The sequence below is a fragment of the Populus alba genome, chromosome 11 (genome assembly GCF_005239225.2).
Source record: "Populus alba chromosome 11, ASM523922v2, whole genome shotgun sequence".
NCBI classification, from domain to species: domain Eukaryota; kingdom Viridiplantae; phylum Streptophyta; class Magnoliopsida; order Malpighiales; family Salicaceae; genus Populus; species Populus alba.
In genome coordinates this window covers 16,391,233-16,410,898 of record NC_133294.1, presented here as the reverse complement: position 1 = coordinate 16,410,898, position 19,666 = coordinate 16,391,233, and the positions used below count along the sequence as shown (strand labels likewise).

Below are 19,666 nucleotides of genomic sequence, written 5' to 3'. Positions count from 1 at the left end.
CCGCGATGCCGAGACCTTAGCCTCGTATGCTAACATATCATTCAAGACAGGTAAGCTGTTTTGTTCTAACGATCGATTCTTAGAGCTCAAGAAACCATGAATTCTTCATCGTAATTTAGAAGACTGGTGAGTTGTCTACCCCACAGCCTAGATCTGATTGCTGTTAATCCATATGTATACAGGCGCAGTTCATCCCCTTTGGATGGTGTTCTTATGTGCTTTGTGTTGTGTTCCTGATCATATAGCCTGTCCCAGTAGTAAAAATCACATTTTTCTTTTACAGGAGACTAAAATGACGAATTGAAAATGGCATGCCAAGTTCCATGCATGGCGACACTGCATTCATAATGTGTTTTTCTTTGCCAAATTGCTGTGTTCCCAGAAAATTCATCAGCAATGTTTCCTTGATGAAATAGTCCTCTTTAGTTTCTTTGGAAAGTAATTTTCATTTATTGAAGACATTAGCAAAGATGTTACAAATGAGGATGGTTGTTTTTTAATATTTTATCACTAATCTCGCGGACTAACTAGAAAAAAAAAGTTTAGAAACTAGATAATAATTAACCAGAATCGATATTTTTTTATTAAAAAAAATTTGTTTCATTATTTTTAGAAGAAAATAATTTTTTTAGAGTTGATCCAACCAAGTTTGGATTGAATTGATCAAGTTAACTGAGTCACAAGTTATTTAGTCAATTAACTGTTTTACCGGGTCAATTTTTTTTTTTTGTTCAACTTTAAACATGTCCTCGATCAAGCTTTCGTCACAGGGTTTTTCGAGTCAATTTGTCAAGCCGAGTTTTACAAGTTATGTCTTGATAATCTTTTGGCATTAGCAAGTCAAAATGTTTTGCTTGGCTCAAGGGTTTGAATCGAGTTTGTTTGGGTTAACGAAATCACGGATCAATCCTATCAAGTCGAACAAGTTTTACAATGTCATGGTTCAACTTGAAACCCAATCCAAGTCATACTCTAGGTAATGGATTTTCCAAGACAACCCACCGAGTTATCTAGTCGAGACTGTGTTTAACAACTATGGTTCATATAATCTTTTGGCGTTAGCAAATCAGGAAATTTTGCTCAACTCTCCAATTTATGATAAGTTGGTTACAGGAATATTTATATTTTGAACAGAACTTCAAAGAGTCTAATTTATTAAATTGAGCATAATTTCTCAACAGATAGCAGCAGAAAGAGGTTCATAACTGAAGAAATCAAGAAAATTGGAAAGGGCAATATACCTGCTGATATTTTCACATGCCGAGAGTTAGCTACTGCAACCACGAACTTCAACAATGAAAACCTGATAGGCGAAGGCGGTTTTGGGAGGGTATACAAAGGGCTGATTGCAAAAACGAACCAAGTACTACTCTTGCTATATGATGTTAAATGTCTTCCATTGTTTAGCCAAAAATAAAAATGTTCTGATGTTGTTTTTATTTCAATTTAGGTTGTCGCTGTTAAGCAACTAGACCGGAATGGATTTCAAGGAAACAGAGAATTTCTTATAGAGGTTTTGATGTTGAGTCTTCTTCACCACCCTAACCTTGTCAACATGGTTGGATATTGTGCTGATGGTGACCAGAGGATTTTAGTATATGAGTTCATGGTTAACGGCTCCCTGGAGGATCACCTTCTTGGTATGTATGAAGCATCGTCATTCGGACATGCTGCTCTTTTTTCTTACAGGATAGATTTCATTGCATGAATGATCACAGGTTGGAACAGATTCGGTTCCTCTGGTGTAGCATTTCCATCATTGTCAGAGATTAAGTTCCTGTTTCTCGCTAGTTTACACAACTCAGCTGGATTTTTCTTTCAGATTTAACACCAGATAAAAATCCATTGGATTGGAATACTAGGATTAAAATAGCAGAAGGGGCTGCAAGAGGCCTTGAATACTTGCATGAATCAGCAGATCCTCCGGTAATATACCGTGATTTCAAAGCATCAAACGTGTTATTAGATGAGAATTTCAACCCAAAGCTCTCAGATTTCGGGCTGGCAAAGCTTGGTCCGATCGGGGACAAGACGCATGTATCCACCAGGGTGATGGGGACTTATGGCTACTGTGCACCTGAATATGCTTTGACAGGACAGTTGACAGCGAAATCCGATGTTTACGGCTTCGGAGTCGTGTTTTTGGAGATGATCACCGGAAGACGAGTCATCGACAGTTCAAGACCAGCTGGAGAAAAGAATTTAGTTTCCTGGGTATGTGCAGAAACTTTTTATTCTCCATTTCATTTTTCTTTATCTTGCATAAACACTTCCTCTGACGAAATTTCATCGATAATGGCATAGATTACTGGCAAAACTTAACGACAAACATTCGACTGCTAGAACCGAACAACTTAAGCCCTGTCTTGACTGCATTTCTCTTTGCAGGCAAAACCATTATTTAAAGATAAAAAAAAGCTTGCATTAATGGCAGACCCTTTGCTAAAAGGAAACTATCCCTTAAGAGGTCTGTATCAAGCACTTGCGATTGCAGCCATGTGTCTCCAAGAGGAAGCTCTTACAAGGCCCTTAATGGCTGATGTTGTAACAGCGCTTAAATTTTTAGCAGTAAACGATGCTCCTGAAGAGAGGGCGGTGGACGATGATCATATCAAGACACCTTCTCCTGATAGTGATGGTGATATTGAACAGTGATTGAGATCAAAATGGTTTCATGGATATATCAAGCACTCCCTTTACCATTACTCTAATTTCAGTTTCCATTTAATTACTTTTATTTCTTCCACCCCTTAGTTTTGGTTTCCTGCCAAATTTTGTTGGTTTTGTAGTTTTCTAAATTTTGTCAGGTGTTTTCGTTTTCTCCTGTTATCAAACCCAGAACAAGGTTTAACTCAGTACAAAGCCCGAGTTGTGGGCTGATTGTTTCAAGTTTTATTTTAAATAAAAACAATGTAGCTATAGACCAAAAATTTTTTTTTTGTTGTTTTGGTTAATATATATATATATATATATATATATATATATATATATATATATATATATTTCATGAAGTTAATCTTGTTATTTATCACTTGAAAGTTGAAAGTACTCGAAGATTAACTTAGATTATTCTTTCTAATTATGTATTTATTAAAAATTATGATAATAATTACAGTTTAAAATACTTTTTGTTTAGAAATGTTTTAAATTTTTATTTTTAAAAAATTATTTTTAAAATCAATACATTAAAATAAAATTAACAAAAACAATTAAATTTAAAAAAAAAAAACACGATTCTAACTATGTTCTCAAACACAATTTGCATCAAAAGAAAAAAAAATTTCTGATAACATATTCTTTGTAAAATTAATCGATCTTCAAGATATAATCCACTTACGATTGGGTCAATTTTCAAAATTATTTCATGTAAAACACAATCTACCTCCACTAATTATAATTCCCTTTTCAAATACTAATATTAGACTAATATCTCATTGTAAGATGTTTGTAGTCAATTTTATTAAACTTGGACTAGTTTGTCAACTGGGCTTGATTATATTAAGTTTAAAAAAATAAATGAAAATTAACCTGGTTGAATTGAGATAATTTAATGACTCAAATTGAGATTTAATCAAAACATAATTTTAATTTAATTTTTTTTAAATGACATCGTTATAATTTTTAAAAAATAAATATTAAAATAAAGTTATTTTAAATTATTTGAGTTGACTAATATTTCTATTTAATTTATGACCTAAACCTTAAACCAAATTGGATAGTATAGTAAAATATTGTTTTGGATAGTGGTATCGGTTATTTTTAAAGGGTTTATTATTTAAAAATACATTATTATTTTTTTCAAATTTAATGGTTTAATTTTAAGTGTTTGTTTAAATAACATCATTATAAAAAAAAATTAAAATAAATTATTTTAAATTATCCTAAGTCAACTAATGTTTATATTTAGCTCGTGACCTACAATGTAAACCAAATCATATGGTATAGTGAAATATTATTTTAAATAATTATATTAATTATTTTTTAAAAAAAATGTTTTTTGTTTGAAAATATATAAAAAAAATTAATTTTTTTATTTAATATTTCAAAAAAATCCAAATAAAAAAATAATTTAAAAAAAAAAAATTAAAAATCATTTTTTTAATGCAAAACAAATATAATTTGAATCTAGTAACTTTGGAACATACTGTGATTTTTCCCAGAAGAATAAGAAATAAGATAAGTATCCACTGCATTGCTAGACCACCATGTTCTCCATACACCCCCATTAAATGGCATATCTGTAAATAAAAACATTCACAAGCCTTAATTCCAAAACAAAAAAATAATAATAATAATATTGAAATATTATCATACACAAAGACACATATTTGGCAACCATAAAAAAATAAAAATGAGCTTTCTACCAAAAAAAAAAAAAAAAACAAAACAAACAAACAACACAAGGGTTTTAGACCTCTTGGCCTTCCCTCTTCCTCTTCGTCACTCTGTGCTTATGGCCTCTGCCTCTGCTTCTTTCACAGTCCCACTTGCAATCCACCTCAGATAACACAAACCCCATCCAAGGCTCGATATATTTACACATATGCCACTAAAACCCTTGCTAGACGGCTCTTTTATACAGCAGAAGTAGAGCTGCTAAGCTGGGGAGGTTTGCTGAGGTTTTAGCTATGGGGGTCACCTGCACCACCACTCCTACTAGTCCCTTTAGGCCATTGTGCCCTTCTTATTTCAACTTATCTCGCTCTTGTCCTTGCTTTGCCTCCAGGGCTGCTTCTTCAAGGCCTTTCTCCGTTGCTCTTCACAGGTTTCTTCGCCTTTGCTATTAATATTAAGACCTTAATCTGTTGATTTATTAGTTTTTCTACCTTATTTTTTAGTTTTGGAAATTATTTAATACCCAGTTTTATTTTTTATTTGTTTGGGTTTTGAGTGCAGTGCAGTGAAGTGTAGGGCAGTGAAGAGTTATGTTGATGGAATTTTCTGTTTTGTAATGAACAATGTGATATTTGTAGGCTTCTGAGTTTAGTCGATACTCACATTTTTGTCGGTTCATGTTGCTCCCTTTATGGCTTGCTTGACTATGACGATAGAAAGGTTCATTTTTTCTTTCGGGGTGTTCCAACAATTTTTGAGCAATCATTAGGGGTTTGTTGTTTTTAAAAAGAAATTGTTGTATTGATTTGGTTTATGTAGACCGGACTGATCAAATTGATTAGTGAGATGAATTCCCGAGTGTTGCATTTGGTAGCAATTTGATTGGTCTTGACTAAAAAAGTCAGTCCATGTTTTTTTACTCTTTCTTAATGGAATTTCGGTTCTGATGCTTTAATTTCTGTTCACTGTATTTGTTAGGTTTTTGGGGGAAATCCCATTGCGAGTAATTGATGGTAGGCAAAGGCGAGATGAGAAGAGGATGGTAGTTTCAAGAATTTATACCCCTCCAGGTTTTGAGGTCACTACGATCCCATGTGATGGTACAAGAGCCTTGTGGAAGCAAAAAAGTATTGAACTGTTCAAGCAGAAACGTGAATATGATTGTAGCCCTTATTCATTTAAATACGAAAAGATGGATATTAATGCAATCAGAATACAAGATAAACCAAAGAGTCCGAAACAATTAATTTCCAGGGATGTTGGTCGGCTGATTGATAACAAAAGGCCAAATGGTTTATCTTCGAAGGACATTTTAAAAGAGGATGTGTTGAATAATGAATCATTCATGCAGAGAATGAAGAATGAGAAACAGTTCCAGTCTAAAGAACTTGGACACACAGGTACTGGTTCAACTGATAAAGCCCAGACCAATGGAAGACCTCATAAGCCTGGCATTCATGAAAGGCTTACTAATATTTATGAGAGGGTTCTGGTTGTTGATAATGCTTCCATGGCAAGGGAGGTTGTTAGTAAGCTTACAAATCAGTATAGGCATCTTATCCATGCTTGCGATACTGAGGTATGCACTTAAATTGTAATAAATTCTGTTTATTATTTTCCTTTCTGATGCAATTGCTCATACAGTAGATAGGCATGCCAGTGTAGACTGTAGGAATGCCCTAAGCAGATGGAGGCATGGGCATAAAAACTTAAATATATTAGCTCTTTGATGATTCAATGGCAACAAACTAAGCCCAAAATTGCATGATCAAATCAACTCAAGATGCATGAATATGAAGCTGTTTCAGAGTGCAAGATTTGTATTGTGAGCAGTAATTTTAGTTAAAGGTTAATTTTTGAAGTTGATCATGCAGTGATTATGGTTTAAAAGGGACAATTTCTAGGGGTTGGAAGGCTGGAAATCAGATGAGTTTAAAAATGCTCAAATTTCTTGCAAACATTAAGAAATTAAACCAAATTCTAAGCCCAAACAGAATATTACTCAGGCTTCATATTGAAGTTCCAGTCAGAAGCAAGATGTTTGAGTTGCATTAAAGCTCAAAAATCCAAGAGAGGTAAAAGTTTCTTAAGACTTCTGTAAAATTAACCTTCATTCTAAACACAAACACTGCAGAAACATGTTTAATAAAAACAGGATATCACCTAGCTATGCAGAGATAGGCATCTCATGCTTATCTTTAAGATTTATTTGGTTTACTTGAAACTAAATTTTCTCTGTTTTTTAGCTTTCAGCTTTACATTTATGGAATGGTCCTAGATGGCCCTGCTATGAATATCAAACTTAATCTTACAATATTATGATATTTGAAATTTATCATTTGTGATTCTTGTGGATTCCTCATCACATTTTCTGTCCATGAATTTTAAAGGATATGCATGTCTATCCATTTCTTGGAAATCCCACCTATGTAGATACTTTAAATTTCTGATCATCGTATCTTTATAGGTTGCTAAGATTGAAGTGAAAGACGAAACACCCATTGACCATGGAGAGATAACATGCTTTAGTATTTATTCTGGACCGGAGGCAGATTTTGGAAATGGGAAATCTTGTATCTGGGTAGATGTTCTTGATGGTGGCGGCAGAGATCTTTTGCATGAATTTGCTCCGTTTTTTGAATCCCCGGACATAAAAAAGGTAAATTTTGTCAGTTTTGATTTGTTGATGCTCTCTTCATCTGCAGCTTCTTAAAATAGCACTATGATCATTTAGATGTTTGATGTAATATCAGCATTGTGAGGTTACTGATGTGTATAAGCTTGATGTTGCAATTACTTTAGACCTTTGTATATATTTGGTGTCGGCAAAGACTTGGACTCTGACATTGTTTCCCCCCTTTGGAAATGTCTTGTGCTGTTAGCTAAGCTTAAAGTTAGATCTTATATGCTTTAATACTGGTATTTAGCAGTGAGAGGCATCGACTCTTTCCTTTTCCTTGTAAAGTATCCATCGGTGTCGACTACATTAAACAGTCCAGCCTTGTCTATCCTGTAGAGAATTCAACTGTTCATGCCTTGTCTTACATTTGCTTCAATGACTAGGCTGCATGCACAGTCCATGAATACAATTTGGACCAACGTTAAAGTTGCCTATCCTTTCTGCAGGTGTGGCACAACTACAGCTTTGATAACCATGTCATCGAGAACTATGGGATTTCCGTTTCTGGTTTTCATGCTGATACAATGCACATGGCACGATTATGGGATTCATCAAGAAGAATAAATGGTGGATATTCTCTTGAAGCTCTTACAGGTGACCAAAAGGTCATGCGTGGAGCAGAACCATGCTATAAAGAGTTGATTGGTAAAGTATCAATGAAAAACATCTTTGGCAAGCAAAAGGTGAAAAAAGATGGATCTGAAGGCAAATTGACCACCATTGCCCCTGTTGAAGAGCTACAAAGAGAAGCGCGAGAACCATGGATCTGTTATTCTGCTCTAGATGCAATAAGCACTTTGCAGCTTTATAAAAGCTTGGAAAGCCAACTATCTAAAATGCCATGGAATATGGATGGAAAGCCGGTTCTTAAAAAATCTATGTTTGACTTCTACCTGGAATATTGGCAACCATTTGGGGAGATTCTAGTTAGAATGGAAACTGAGGGCATGCTGGTTGATCGAGTATATCTTGCTGTGATGGAGAAGGTGGCCAAAGCAGAACAGGAGGTTGCTGCTAGTAGATTTCGCAATTGGGCCTCTAGGTATTGCCCTGATGCCAAGTACATGAATGTGGGAAGTGATACTCAACTGCGCCAACTACTTTTTGGTGGTATTTGTAACAGGTAAAAGTTAAATTCTTCTGGAGGTACTTACATTTTGTTGTTTGTCCTTTAACTAAAAATATCAAAATGTTTGTGTCATCAATTAGTCTTCTCATTGACTATACTTTCCAAGTATAAATTTGAGTCCTGTCCTGGGAAGGGAACACATTCTCCTAAATGTTAATTTCCTAGCAATTTGAACAACAGTATTTGTACCATGGAATTCTTGAATTCTGTAAATTAAGTTCTCTTGCATTGAAAAAAGCTTCTGCATGCTGTTGAATTGCAGTGACATTGCACTCTAGTTAGTACTGAATCTGATCTAAGCCAAACTGGGGTGGATGGGAAAAACACCTTATTTGTTTTAATTGCTTTCCGTTGCAGCAAGGATCCGCTCGTTACTCTTCCCGAAGTTAAAACATTCAAAGTCCCAAATGTTGATAAAGTGATTGAAGAAGGCAAGAAGACTCCCACAAAATTTCGCGACATCAAGTTATGTAGCATTAGAGTTGATCTGCCTGTTGAGACGTATACAGCTTCTGGTTGGCCTTCAGTCAGCGGAGATGCTTTGAAGACCTTGGCCAGGAAGATTTCTTCAGAATATGTTGTCAATGATGCTGCTGGTTCGCAGTTAGATGATGTTGTCTTTGATGATTCTGAGACAATGACAGATGAAGATTTGGAATCAAAAGAGTTATCTGTTGTTGAGAATGAAAATGAATCTGGTCATGTAGGAAATCTGCGCAGGTTTCAAACGCCAGAAGAAGGGATTGAGGCTTGCCATGCTATTTCTTCTTTATGTGAACTTTGCTCCATTGATTCTTTGATATCCAACTTCATCCTCCCCCTGCAGGTGATTTTTACTGCTATTTTTAGATGCCATTCCCTTTGATCATTTTGTTTAACATGCCTGATTAGATGCATTTATAGTGCTGTGGTGTTGTGGTTGCCCCAGTGTATTGGGGGCATTGAGGTTTTGTGGTTTGAGATATTTGTTCAATGTAAACATGGTTTGAGATTTTTGTAAAGCTGTAAAAAAAGAGGGGGTTGGGGGGGGCTTTGATTTTGTGATGCAGTGGACTGCACTGTAGTCATGGTAAACCTCATACTGAAATTGACAGTCGACAAGCATATTTACAGACTTGAGTTATTCCTTCTTATAAAGGGAATAAGATTCCTAATAGGGATTCCTATATCATAAACCTACACAAAGTGTCCTCCTACTATTGAAATTTTCTAACAATCTGTAAAACATAATTGCCCCCTAACTCTACTAACTAGAAGGCAACCTCTGCAGATACTGAAATCAGCCTCCCACATAATTAAAGTTTCTCCTAGAAGGACACATCTAGGTCAATCCATCCATTTAATCTTCAGAAAACTCAATCCATCTCCTTTAAGGACACATCTAGCTTCCCACATAATTAAAGCTCAGACATGAATATTTCTTAAACATTCACCTAAAGTCAAAGTTAAATCCTTAGGAGCATCAGGTTGTCTGCCTAACCCACTCTGGTTCAAGCAAAATAATTGACAAGATAAAAAATGAAACTTTAAGATCCATTGCCAGTCTTCCCAGACCCCCCAATCCCAATAATGACAACTATGACGATGGTTGTTGTTTTCTTCTAATGATAATGTAACATTTTGATTTCAGTGCTTGGTTTAAGCACGTTTCCTGTCCATGTTTTTTTTATACCTCCAAATCTTCATGGTAGTTCATACTGATATCGTTGTCTTTCTACCACAGAGCAGCAACCTATCAGGCAAGAGTGGGCGTGTTCATTGTTCTCTGAATATCAATACAGAAACCGGGCGCTTATCAGCTAGGAGACCAAATTTACAGGTTTTTTCACCTCTTTTTTAACATCTTAGAATGAACTTCTGAATTAATGACATCAATGTTCCATCAAAGATGCCTTTGTGCTTTAGATGAAAATCTTCTCATTCTTATGTGCTGAATGGAACATGACTTATTGTCAGTCTATAATATGTTTGCTGCATCTATCGAATATGTGTGTTTTGTTTTTCTGCTCTGGCTAATCATAATTCATAACCACTATGAAATCTATTGTTGACATGAGCCCTTTAACTTTATATATATATATATCATCCACTATTCCTATCTCGACAGCAAAAGCTCTGATTTTTATTTTTCAGGGGTGTCAATTACCAAGGCATTTTGTAGGATGGTTGGGAGTGTTGTTAGGATACACAATGGTTGAGTTTTCATGGTCGTTTATCAGTTAATTTTACAAAATTTTAAGACAAGAAAAGAAACTTGAATGTTGCTTTCTTTCTATATGCAGTAGAGATTAAAGAGTGTGTCAGTTGATATTACAAAATTTTAAGACAAGAAAAGAAGCTTGGATTTTATTTTATTTCTGAACGCAATAGAGATTAAAGAGTGCTGACATATTCTCTTCCATAAATCAGAATCAGCCTGCCTTAGAGAAAGATCGGTACAAGATCCGTCAGGCATTTATAGCTGCACCTGGAAATTCACTTATTGTTGCTGATTATGGGCAAGTAAGCATTTGAGTTATATACATAAATAAAGCACTATATGTGAAGGTTGATTGAAATATGTTTTCATACCACAGCTGGAACTTAGGGTTCTTGCACATCTTGCCAATTGTAAGAGCATGTTGGATGCTTTCAAAGCTGGTGGAGATTTCCATTCAAGGACAGCTGTGAACATGTATCCGCATATTCGTGAAGCCATTGAGAAAAAGCGTGTGCTTCTTGAGTGGTATCCTCAACCTGGTGAAGATAAACCCCCAGTTCCACTGTTGAAGGTGAATTGTGAATTATTCTTTGAACCTGCTTGTGGATGTGCTTCTCAAGTGAAGCCAATGGGATCTTTTTTGTGATTTTTTTTGCATGTGCTCTGCTTTAAAGGATTTGGCAATGTTTTTCTATTTTTTTTGTGCATTGTGTTATGTTTAAGAAGTAGAATCATAGAATTTGGCTTACCTAATTTTACTGAATGGGAACTTATATTTCAGGATGCCTTTGCTTCTGAAAGAAGAAAAGCTAAAATGCTTAACTTTTCAATTGCATATGGAAAGACTCCAGTGGGGCTTTCCAGGGATTGGAAGGTAACTTTACCCAATAAACCTAATATAATTAGTGATCTGTCCTGATTTGCTTTGAGTCTTGTCGATCCACAGCATGGTCTTTACCATCTATTTTTCTAGGTTTCTGTGGCAGAAGCAAAGGAAACTGTTAATCTCTGGTATAAAGAAAGAAAAGAAGTGCTTAAATGGCAACAAGCTCGTAAGAAAGAAGCCAGAGAAGATGGACGTGTTCACACATTGCTGGGACGGGCTCGTGTCTTTCCTTCATTGACTGATGCTAGCTCTTCTCTAAGAGGTCATGTTGAGCGGGCTGCTATCAATACCCCAGTGCAGGTTCTTTCATTCTTTCTTATGCGCTTAAGTTTGCCCAATTCTACTCTCTCTATCTCATTTGGGTGACTGCTACAGGGTAGTGCTGCTGATGTTGCTATGTGTGCGATGTTGGAAATATCAAAGAACAATCGTCTGAGGGAACTTGGATGGAAGCTGCTTTTACAGGTACATATTATTTTTGTTGTTAACATTTGATGTTCGTTTCCTCTGATGTTTTGGCATATGACTGCAACTTGCATCCACTTATATCTTAATTTCTACCTTTGATTTGAACCAAGTTGTCTCAATTGTAGGGTTTAGTTACCTTCTTCCAAGGATTTTTCATGCCATTATAACCGCGTGCCATTATAAAAAACACAGGTTCATGATGAAGTGATTTTGGAAGGACCAACCGAGTCAGCTGAGGTTGCCAAGGCCATAGTTGTCGATTGCATGTCCAAGCCCTTTGGTGGCAAGAATTTTCTTAAAGTGGACCTAGCTGTTGATGCAAAGTGTGCTCAAAACTGGTATTCCGCCAAGTAGGTATATGGCGCCATTGCGACAATTGGATCTCGATAGGGGTTGTGAAATGCTATTTTGAGGTTTCTCCTACCTTGAGAATGGAGTTCTATTCCAGCAGAGTTCACATTTTCGATGTCAAGGCAGATTCCATTCTTGGAACTATTTTGCTCCATGAGCCTTTCTCAATACAGCTAGTCAGCTACCATGAAGTCAAATTGCTGCATTTCATGATGTATCTGCACTGTTTTGGCCATGAATAGGCGAGGGTGTTTTTTGGTCCTGCTTCGGTGGCATCTTCAAATCTCATATGCATGGTGAGGACGGACATGTATGAAGTTGTCCTCTATATATAGATGCTATTTCAAGCAACCTGTAAAATCTCTAGTGAGTGGTGAGTTTAGGAGTTAGTACTGGTGCAATTGCATCAAGCATGTAAAAGACTGACCCGAATTTTATGAAAAATAGTTATGGTAATATTGCAGCTGTTTATCTGTTCAATAACCACACGCACGTGAGTGTATGAACTATGAAGTTTCTCCTTAACCAGCATCCTTCCAACTGCACAAAAGAATTGAATTGATTTTCAGCTTGAACAAATCCACACATTAATGCCCCATTTAACTTGGATTAAATCCATATAACCCGTATGTTTGTTCGAAAAACTTGTCTTCCAATTTACATTTAATTCGTAAAATTCAGGACGTATAACCACATCACCCCAGTAAATTTGTTTATAAAAATACAGTATCCTGGTGCAAAATAGGTGCTTCAGCCATTGATTACTTCTCAAACTGTTGTATTTCAATTCCCCAGGCTGATGCCATCTGCAACAAAAGCTGGTCAGGTGCCGCACCTTCCCAGTCTTCTGGGGGCTCCATCGAGGTAGAAGCTTCATGCAAATTCAACAAAAGATCTTTCTTCAGTTCCATGGGAATGCCAAAGACATCTGATCCATTTTCTAACACAATTTCTGCCAACTGATAAACAAGCACAATCAAACCAGAGTGAGAAATCGGACAACTATATGATCTCCTTTTCCCAGCTTGTATTGGGGGGGGGGGGGGCATGAGGTATTATAGAGGGTTTGATGTAATGCCAAACAATAAACAGTAAGCAAGTCCATACCTGATGCCATACGTATTAGCTAGACATTTTTCTCTTTTCCATTACATCACACCCAGGCACAACAGGTGTTATTTATCAGTGCATGATGCAAAACAGTTGTGCGTGTGGCATCAATTTTTTACTGACATAATAGGCTATAGGCACCTTATATGACGCCTAGAAGAGGAGGGTGTGTGTGGCATCAATTTTTTACTGTTTTTATTATGCACTCCAAGCGATTTTCTGTAGCAGATCTAGAGGGAATTTATAAACACTTCTCAACCAGATACTCTGGCTTAGAGTGTTCCGCATGTTATTTATGCTATTAGCCTATTACTACAAGTTTGCACAAAGAATTACTCAAATGAAGCAACTCACATTTATATTCAGTGGAGGGAAACCCATACCTGCTGAATCCAAGAGAGACATATATCAAACAAGTTCTGCTCCATTAGAAACTGTCCAATAGCATTCAGGACCTCACATGCAGTCTCATTGGAAAGTTGATCAACAACAGGACCTGATCTGTCCATAAGCTTCACAAGCAAGAGATCATCCCCCGTGGACACAACTTCAGCAAAAGCTGTATCCATGTCACCCATTTTGAGGGCATCCATTGCATTACTCCAAGATGTCCAGATAGGGTTCCTTTCTTGCCCAAAATCATCATCTCCCAAAGCTTCTGCAGTCATCTCAGGGATGGCCACTCTTGCTGTCCGAGCTAACCCACTGTCCTCCCCAGCCACCCGAATGGCTTCTAAAGTAGCTTCATCCTTTGAGGCTTGCCAGACACTTCTAGCAGAAGGTCCCTCACCATGCCTAACAGGTCCAGCCCCTTTATCCCAAGCTCTCCTGCTGCCTAACTGATCACTTTCATGTTCTGATCTAGGTGATCTGACATCCAAAGAACCACCGCCTGGAGCTCTCCTTGAACCAGCCTGTCCATTCCTGGAAGCACCACCATAAGTGGGAAAATCCCAAGCATCAGATGCATCAGATCTCCAATGGGAGCCCCTTCCTCTCATGCCTGAAGCTGTAACATCCAATTGGGAAAACCTTTCCCCAGAAGGGACCCGCCCATTGTACTTCGTACTAGAGTAGTCAGAGAAACTATTATACTTCCCTGAAGGTCTATTAGAAGATCCCTCAAAACCCATAGCAAAGCTGTTACCTCTGCGACCTGATGATATTGTCAAATCATGTGCCAGGTCTTCAACAACTCTCTCAAGACCCCTAACTCTGTTTTCCAAAGTTACCATGCTGTTGTGAGACCCGCCCATGAAGTCCTAAAACATCAAGTATCTCATTAGCAAAGTAAAAAATGCATAAGAACAATTTCCTTAAATGTAAAATTATAAGCAGACCTGCAACATGTTCATGACATGAGCCTGTTGTCTCTCCAGCTGTAATAACTGTCTCTGGATGGCCAACCAATTTCCTTTATTATTTACAAAGGATCCTTCAGATTGACCATCAGATTTGGAGAAACCTGCACGACTGCCAGAAGACTCCCTCTGGTTTATGTCAAGCCTCTCATCATCAAATGCTCTGGTTCTTAAATCTTTTCCAGTAACTCCTCTCTCCATGGTACGGAATTTGTTGTTGAAAGCTCCGTGAATATCATCCGATTGGCTATTTCCCATGCGGTTTGACCTTCCCCTTGATTCAGAATCATTTGGTTCTGATTCTTCCTCATTGTTTGAATTTGAAGAATTGAGACATCTACGAGGAACTATTACTTCGACTGGCAAATCACCAGAACCCCTTTTTTCAAATTTCTGGAAGAATTCTGGGTTTAATTCTTTATCTGTTAAGGCAGGAGCTTTCTTTTTCAATATTACAACTGCTTTGTCAGGAATACTTCCACCTTTGCTTTTCGATGCTGAATCTTTGGCTGGAGAAGTACCATTGGATGCATCCCTAGAGAATGACTCCTTTCTTCGGTCACTAGGATTTGAATTCTTATCTGACAACTCTGCTGAGTCATGACGCTCTCCATCTAAACATTAATTATAAAGAAAATGGTGAAGAAGTAAAGGTTAGATATTTGAAGCTTCATTTACAGAAAGAAAAATATTACAGAAATACTCACCCTGAGAGGAACTTTTCTGATCATCAGGGACACCTTCTCCTTTCCCAGCAATCTTCTTCCACAATTGCAAGGCCTCTGTCATGCTATCTCTGACAGGTTTTATCTGTTAAGCCAATAAATGGTAACTAAATGGACACAATGATAGTTCAAAAGGCAGCATCAAGAAGCTTGAACCTGTTTTCCATTATTCTTAAGCATTACATTTTAGTAAAAGCATAAGCTTTTTCATCCTTAAAACTATAAAATTTAACATGTAGCTCTAAAGACTACACAACAACATAAATCAATGATATAAGAACCACGAGAATGATATATTTTTGTTAAGTGACAGCTTCTAGAACAGTTTAGAAATGCCCTTCTCATCCTTCATTAGATTCGACATTTCATCCCAGAAAATTCAAAGCAGATTTTATAGGATTTGTTGAATTTTCTTCTCTGTCATATGAATTCAATAAAATATTCATTGGAAAGAAATTAAATTAATATGAGAAAAACGAGGGCCTGTCTTCACCAAATGAGGAGGAGCGCTTGATGCTTGAAAAGTATAAAAATTAACCAATTTTTTTTTTCCAAGTCAATCTCAATTTAACAAAATAAAAAATGAGATTTTTTTTCTAAATACAGAAACAAAACTTGGGAGTAGCTTTGTTGGTTTTTTCATCTTTTAACAGTTCCCGCGTTCGCTTCAAAACATTAGGAACTATGCACATTAAATGCAACTTAATTTAAGCCTCAACAAGGTTACAAGAAACATTAAATAAAATGTATGCATCAGACCATCCAACATGAATTCAACAATACAATCATAAAAACCAAGGGAAGCCCGTCAATCTTGAAAATTATTAAAGTGAGATAACCAAGAGTAGTCATTAATCCAGTAAAAAGAACCTGCAAAGAAACAGTACGTCAAGGGAAAACAGTTCAAATAAGGTACCTTGTCAAAACGACAAGCCTCAAGCACATTCAGCGTGGAAATAGCAACTCCATCTGCAATCAAGCTGCTCGAATGCAATGCTAAGGCAGTTAAAGCATCAGCTGCTGCTTTACGAGTTGTCCAATCTGTACTCCTGAGGCAGTCATGAATGCTTTGTAACAATGGTTCCAAACCTTGTGGTGCAATTGATCCCACCTGTAACAAAACACAACTTTCAATAAAATTCCTGGATTTTGCTTCTTTGTTGCTAGAATTTATAACTATCTAATTTGAGTTATGCTAATTCATAATCTCAAGACAATTAAAGTAGCTTCACTAAACACCAGTAAGTTAGTTAATTGAATGGCACTTCAAACTGCTTAAAAAGTACTGAATTGAAATAAGCAGGAATCAGAGAAAGCTAACTAATTTATTATCATGGCAACTATTTGGAATTTACACCAACGGATTGAGGTTTTCAATCTTTTTCTCTCTCAAGCGCTACAATTTGGAGTAGGACAAATTATGAACCTAAACCAAATAAAAAAAAGTAACAAATCTTATGCCACACTCTAAATTCTCATCAACTTTTAATTCTTTCAATCAAACATCAACCTTATAACCAAAAGAAAATAATGTACACTTTCAAAACATATATAACTGGTTGACAATGCCCAAACCTGCAACAAACTTTTCAAAACACCAAAAGCACAGCCTTGACCAGGAAATTCTTACTATTCAACAACCGTGAAATCCTAGGGCATAGCTTCTGAAATCCCCCCACACGCTATCTGCTGCAGCACATTCCACCATCTACATATACATAGCAGCACCAATTGCACACCTTTGTTTGGCGCCTGCGTGGCCTCAAATAGTGGCTCAACCAACAACCCCACAACAAAACCCCATACGTGTCACAACAAGCAGTCCTAACTGCCTTTTGATGATGTGGGAAATGATTTTGGTTAAACAGGGTAGTTTTAAATCATGATGACATTGGCAGTAAACCCTTTTGATAATGGGTTTATTGGTGCAGTCAGAGGAGGATTGATAGAGGGAGTTGTGAAGCACAGGAACTGCCTGGGGGCAGGGATTGCGTAATGGAACGGAGCTTTTCCAAGGCAACCTGATGGGTGTCATGGTAAGCAAGTTTAAGAGAAAGTACAATTTGTTGCTTGAGTCCAATATTTGCTAACTGCATGGAAAAAGAAAATACTGCTGAGGAGGATTTGATAGGAGATTGGTTTAAGAGTCTCACAAGTTTAGGGGATTTGAATACTTGTGTGTTCATTTTGCATGGTTTGCAGAGAAATGGGTAGTATACCAAAAGAGGAAAGAGAGCTTATCCCAGGGAAGAAAATGAGATTTCAGGGAAAGGTGGCTGTCAAGGAAGAGGCAAAAGTGATTGTACAGAGGGATTACAGAAAACCTATGCCAATGTCCCAAATTTTCAATCCATGCTTTATAGATTATCAATTGATGCTTGCAGCAGATCTTCTTAAGTAATGCTAGAAAACTCAACCTTTTGGTCTCTTTCCTCCCATTTTTTGGCCATCCAAGCAAGTCACAAATTTAGACTAGCTAATTCTGAAAATTGACAAGTTTTTGGCTGGCTGAAGGATACAGTATGTAGTACCTCCCTCTCCCTCCCTCTGGCACTTTCTAGTTTACAGATCAGATAAGAAGAAGAAAAAATATCCAGCCACAATTTATGTCTTCTTTCTTCAATGCTGATTGTCAAGATGAATAAACACAGTGCATGATTAAACAAAACGAATGCAAAATTCCAAATTCTCATTCCTTTCATTTCAATCGCTATTAAGCCTTCACCAAACATTGATCCATGCACAATGCCAAAACCCATATAAATCACACATAAAAACAACCACTTATCAAACTTGGCAAAAGCGTATCCTACAATTCATCATTCAACAGAATCACCGCAGAAAGCTTAGATTCAATCACACATCATCAGAACAACCAGTTGTTCCTTCTCCTTCCCAACAAAATATATTCGAACCACACAGAAAAAAAAAACAAAACAAAATAACAGAGCTCGAAACAAAAATTCATTTCAGCCACAATTTCTCATAAAACAAACAGACTTGCATAATTAACAATATACACCAACCAAATTATCATAAAAAGGAACACAGTTTACATATTGCCAAAATGAAAAATAAAATCAAACGACCAAGTTTCACAAACCTTGGACAAACTCGTTACAACCCCCAGTAAAGCTGCTTTGGCCTGGAAAATCTGTCCATTCAACAACTTACAAATCCTTGGACACAGCTTATAAAATGCTCCAATTGGCACATTACCACCACCATTATCCCCGTCTACAGAAGCACACTCCACCATTTTTTCCATACATATAGCAGCACCAGATTGCACAATTTTATTTTGCTCTCCCATTGCTTCAAACAAAGGCCTCACAAACAAACCCACCATAGGCCCCGCACCATTACTATCCCCACAGCTACCATTACCCTTCAAATACAACCCCGATAAAACCCCAATAGCATCCCTACAAGCATCTCTAACACTAGAATCTGAATCTTTAAGCCTCTTAACAATGCAAGAAATGATTTTTGTCAAATGGGGTACTGTTAAATCTCTATGAGATTGACAGGCAAGAGAAAGCAAATGTAAAGATTCTTTCTTCACAGAGGGTTTTGAATTGGAGGATTCAGAAAGTGAGTCATAGAGAGAGTTTAGTAACAGCGGTAATGCATCAGGAGAGATTGTTTCTGTTAGTGTGCGAAGGTCTTCAAGGGCGATCTGGTGAGTGTCACGGTCTGCAAGTTTAGAGAGACTAGTTATGATTCTTTGCTTGAGTTCAACCATGGCCAAATGGGTTGATAAAGAGGAGGATCTTGATGTGGGTTGGTTTTGGTTCTGGGGTTTTGATGGTTTACTTGATTTGGGTGCTTGTGAACTCATTCTCAATGGACTCTTTCAAGGAAATGCAAAATGGGTTTTGAAGAAAATGGATGTTTTCAGAGAAAAAGATTGGAGCTTTATACAGAGAAGTGCTAATGCGGTCGTGTAGAGGAGAAAGATGGGACCTTTTAGAGAGATAAAGGGAAAGAGTGAGAACTAAGGTAAGGAAGTGAGGTCTGGAGATGATTTCATTTGTTGGGGAGAGGAGGACATGTGAATTGTTGAAGAGAAAGAGGGTAGACAAGGTGAGATCTTGTGAGGTGTGAGAGTGAGGCAAGACAAAAAAGGGAGTCTTGCTTGTTTGAAAATCAAAGTGGCCAATTACAGATTAGATCACAGTAATACCTCTTGAGATGTGAAAGGAGGAGGAGCCTACAGCCTTTGTTTTTTAACAAGTTGTCTTTTTGGGATCATCATGGTGGGGGTCATCCTATCGTCTGCAGTTTGGATCAGATGATCTGGACCATTGATTTGTATGACTGTTTAAGAAGTCAATATCTAAAGGGTCGAGAGAGTCCAGTTATATAAGTTGGACCCTTCTGAATGAGTTCGTTACTTGTAGGTATTCGCTTTGTTAACT

The 19,666-nt window shown here is 36.9% G+C and overlaps 3 protein-coding genes across 4 annotated transcripts; 2 read left to right on the top strand and 1 right to left on the bottom strand.

Annotated features, from left to right (window-relative positions):
* Positions 1-1,708: 1,708 nt before the first annotated feature.
* Positions 1,709-2,655, top strand: LOC118047426 (probable serine/threonine-protein kinase PBL23). The gene is made up of 3 exons (XM_073412276.1): positions 1,709-1,718; positions 1,823-2,214; positions 2,389-2,655. Exons 1-3 carry the CDS (start codon positions 1,709-1,711, stop codon positions 2,653-2,655), a joined length of 669 nt encoding a protein of 222 aa, XP_073268377.1.
* Positions 2,656-4,349: 1,694 nt separating this feature from the next.
* Positions 4,350-12,532, top strand: LOC118047427 (DNA polymerase I A, chloroplastic/mitochondrial). Of its 2 annotated transcripts, XM_073412722.1 has the most exons (13): positions 4,625-4,765; positions 4,897-5,055; positions 5,314-5,914; positions 6,803-6,994; positions 7,462-8,138; positions 8,502-8,970; positions 9,868-9,963; positions 10,554-10,646; positions 10,721-10,915; positions 11,126-11,218; positions 11,318-11,530; positions 11,606-11,695; positions 11,891-12,532. In XM_073412722.1, the coding sequence occupies exons 2-13, from the start codon at positions 5,027-5,029 to the stop codon at positions 12,050-12,052; spliced, it is 2,910 nt and encodes a 969-aa protein (XP_073268823.1). In that variant the 5' UTR covers positions 4,625-4,765; positions 4,897-5,026; the 3' UTR covers positions 12,053-12,532. The 2 variants fall into 2 exon arrangements, with proteins under 2 accessions (XP_034912615.1, XP_073268823.1); XM_035056724.2 differs by lacking the exon at positions 4,897-5,055 and having other exon boundaries at positions 4,350-4,765.
* A 98-nt stretch (positions 12,533-12,630) lies between these two features.
* LOC118047428 (microtubule-associated protein TORTIFOLIA1) lies at positions 12,631-19,402 on the bottom strand. Its single transcript, XM_035056726.2, has 6 exons — positions 18,349-19,402; positions 16,162-16,356; positions 15,228-15,330; positions 14,500-15,134; positions 13,543-14,421; positions 12,631-13,008 (listed from the first exon to the last, which is right to left on the bottom strand). The coding sequence occupies exons 1-6, from the start codon at positions 19,084-19,086 to the stop codon at positions 12,811-12,813; spliced, it is 2,748 nt and encodes a 915-aa protein (XP_034912617.1). The 5' UTR covers positions 19,087-19,402; the 3' UTR covers positions 12,631-12,810.
* Between the last annotated feature and the right edge of the window lie 264 nt (positions 19,403-19,666).

Bases quoted from the DNA above. Each gene is read 5' to 3' on its own strand.
- LOC118047426 (XM_073412276.1), top strand. The intron at 2,215-2,388 runs GTATGTGCAGAA...TTCTCTTTGCAG, and splicing joins AAAAGAATTTAGTTTCCTGG to GCAAAACCATTATTTAAAGA.
- LOC118047427 (XM_035056724.2), top strand. From the start codon at position 4,629: ATGGGGGTCACCTGCACCACCACTCCTACTAGTCCCTTTAGGCCATTG. The intron at 5,915-6,802 runs GTATGCACTTAA...GTATCTTTATAG, and splicing joins TCCATGCTTGCGATACTGAG to GTTGCTAAGATTGAAGTGAA. The intron at 10,647-10,720 runs GTAAGCATTTGA...TTCATACCACAG, and splicing joins TTGTTGCTGATTATGGGCAA to CTGGAACTTAGGGTTCTTGC.
- LOC118047428 (XM_035056726.2), bottom strand. From the start codon at position 19,086: ATGAGTTCACAAGCACCCAAATCAAGTAAACCATCAAAACCCCAGAAC. The intron at 16,357-18,348 runs GTTTGTGAAACT...GTTTTGTTACAG, and splicing joins TTGTAACGAGTTTGTCCAAG to GTGGGATCAATTGCACCACA. The intron at 15,135-15,227 runs GTGAGTATTTCT...ATTAATGTTTAG, and splicing joins TCAGAAAAGTTCCTCTCAGG to ATGGAGAGCGTCATGACTCA.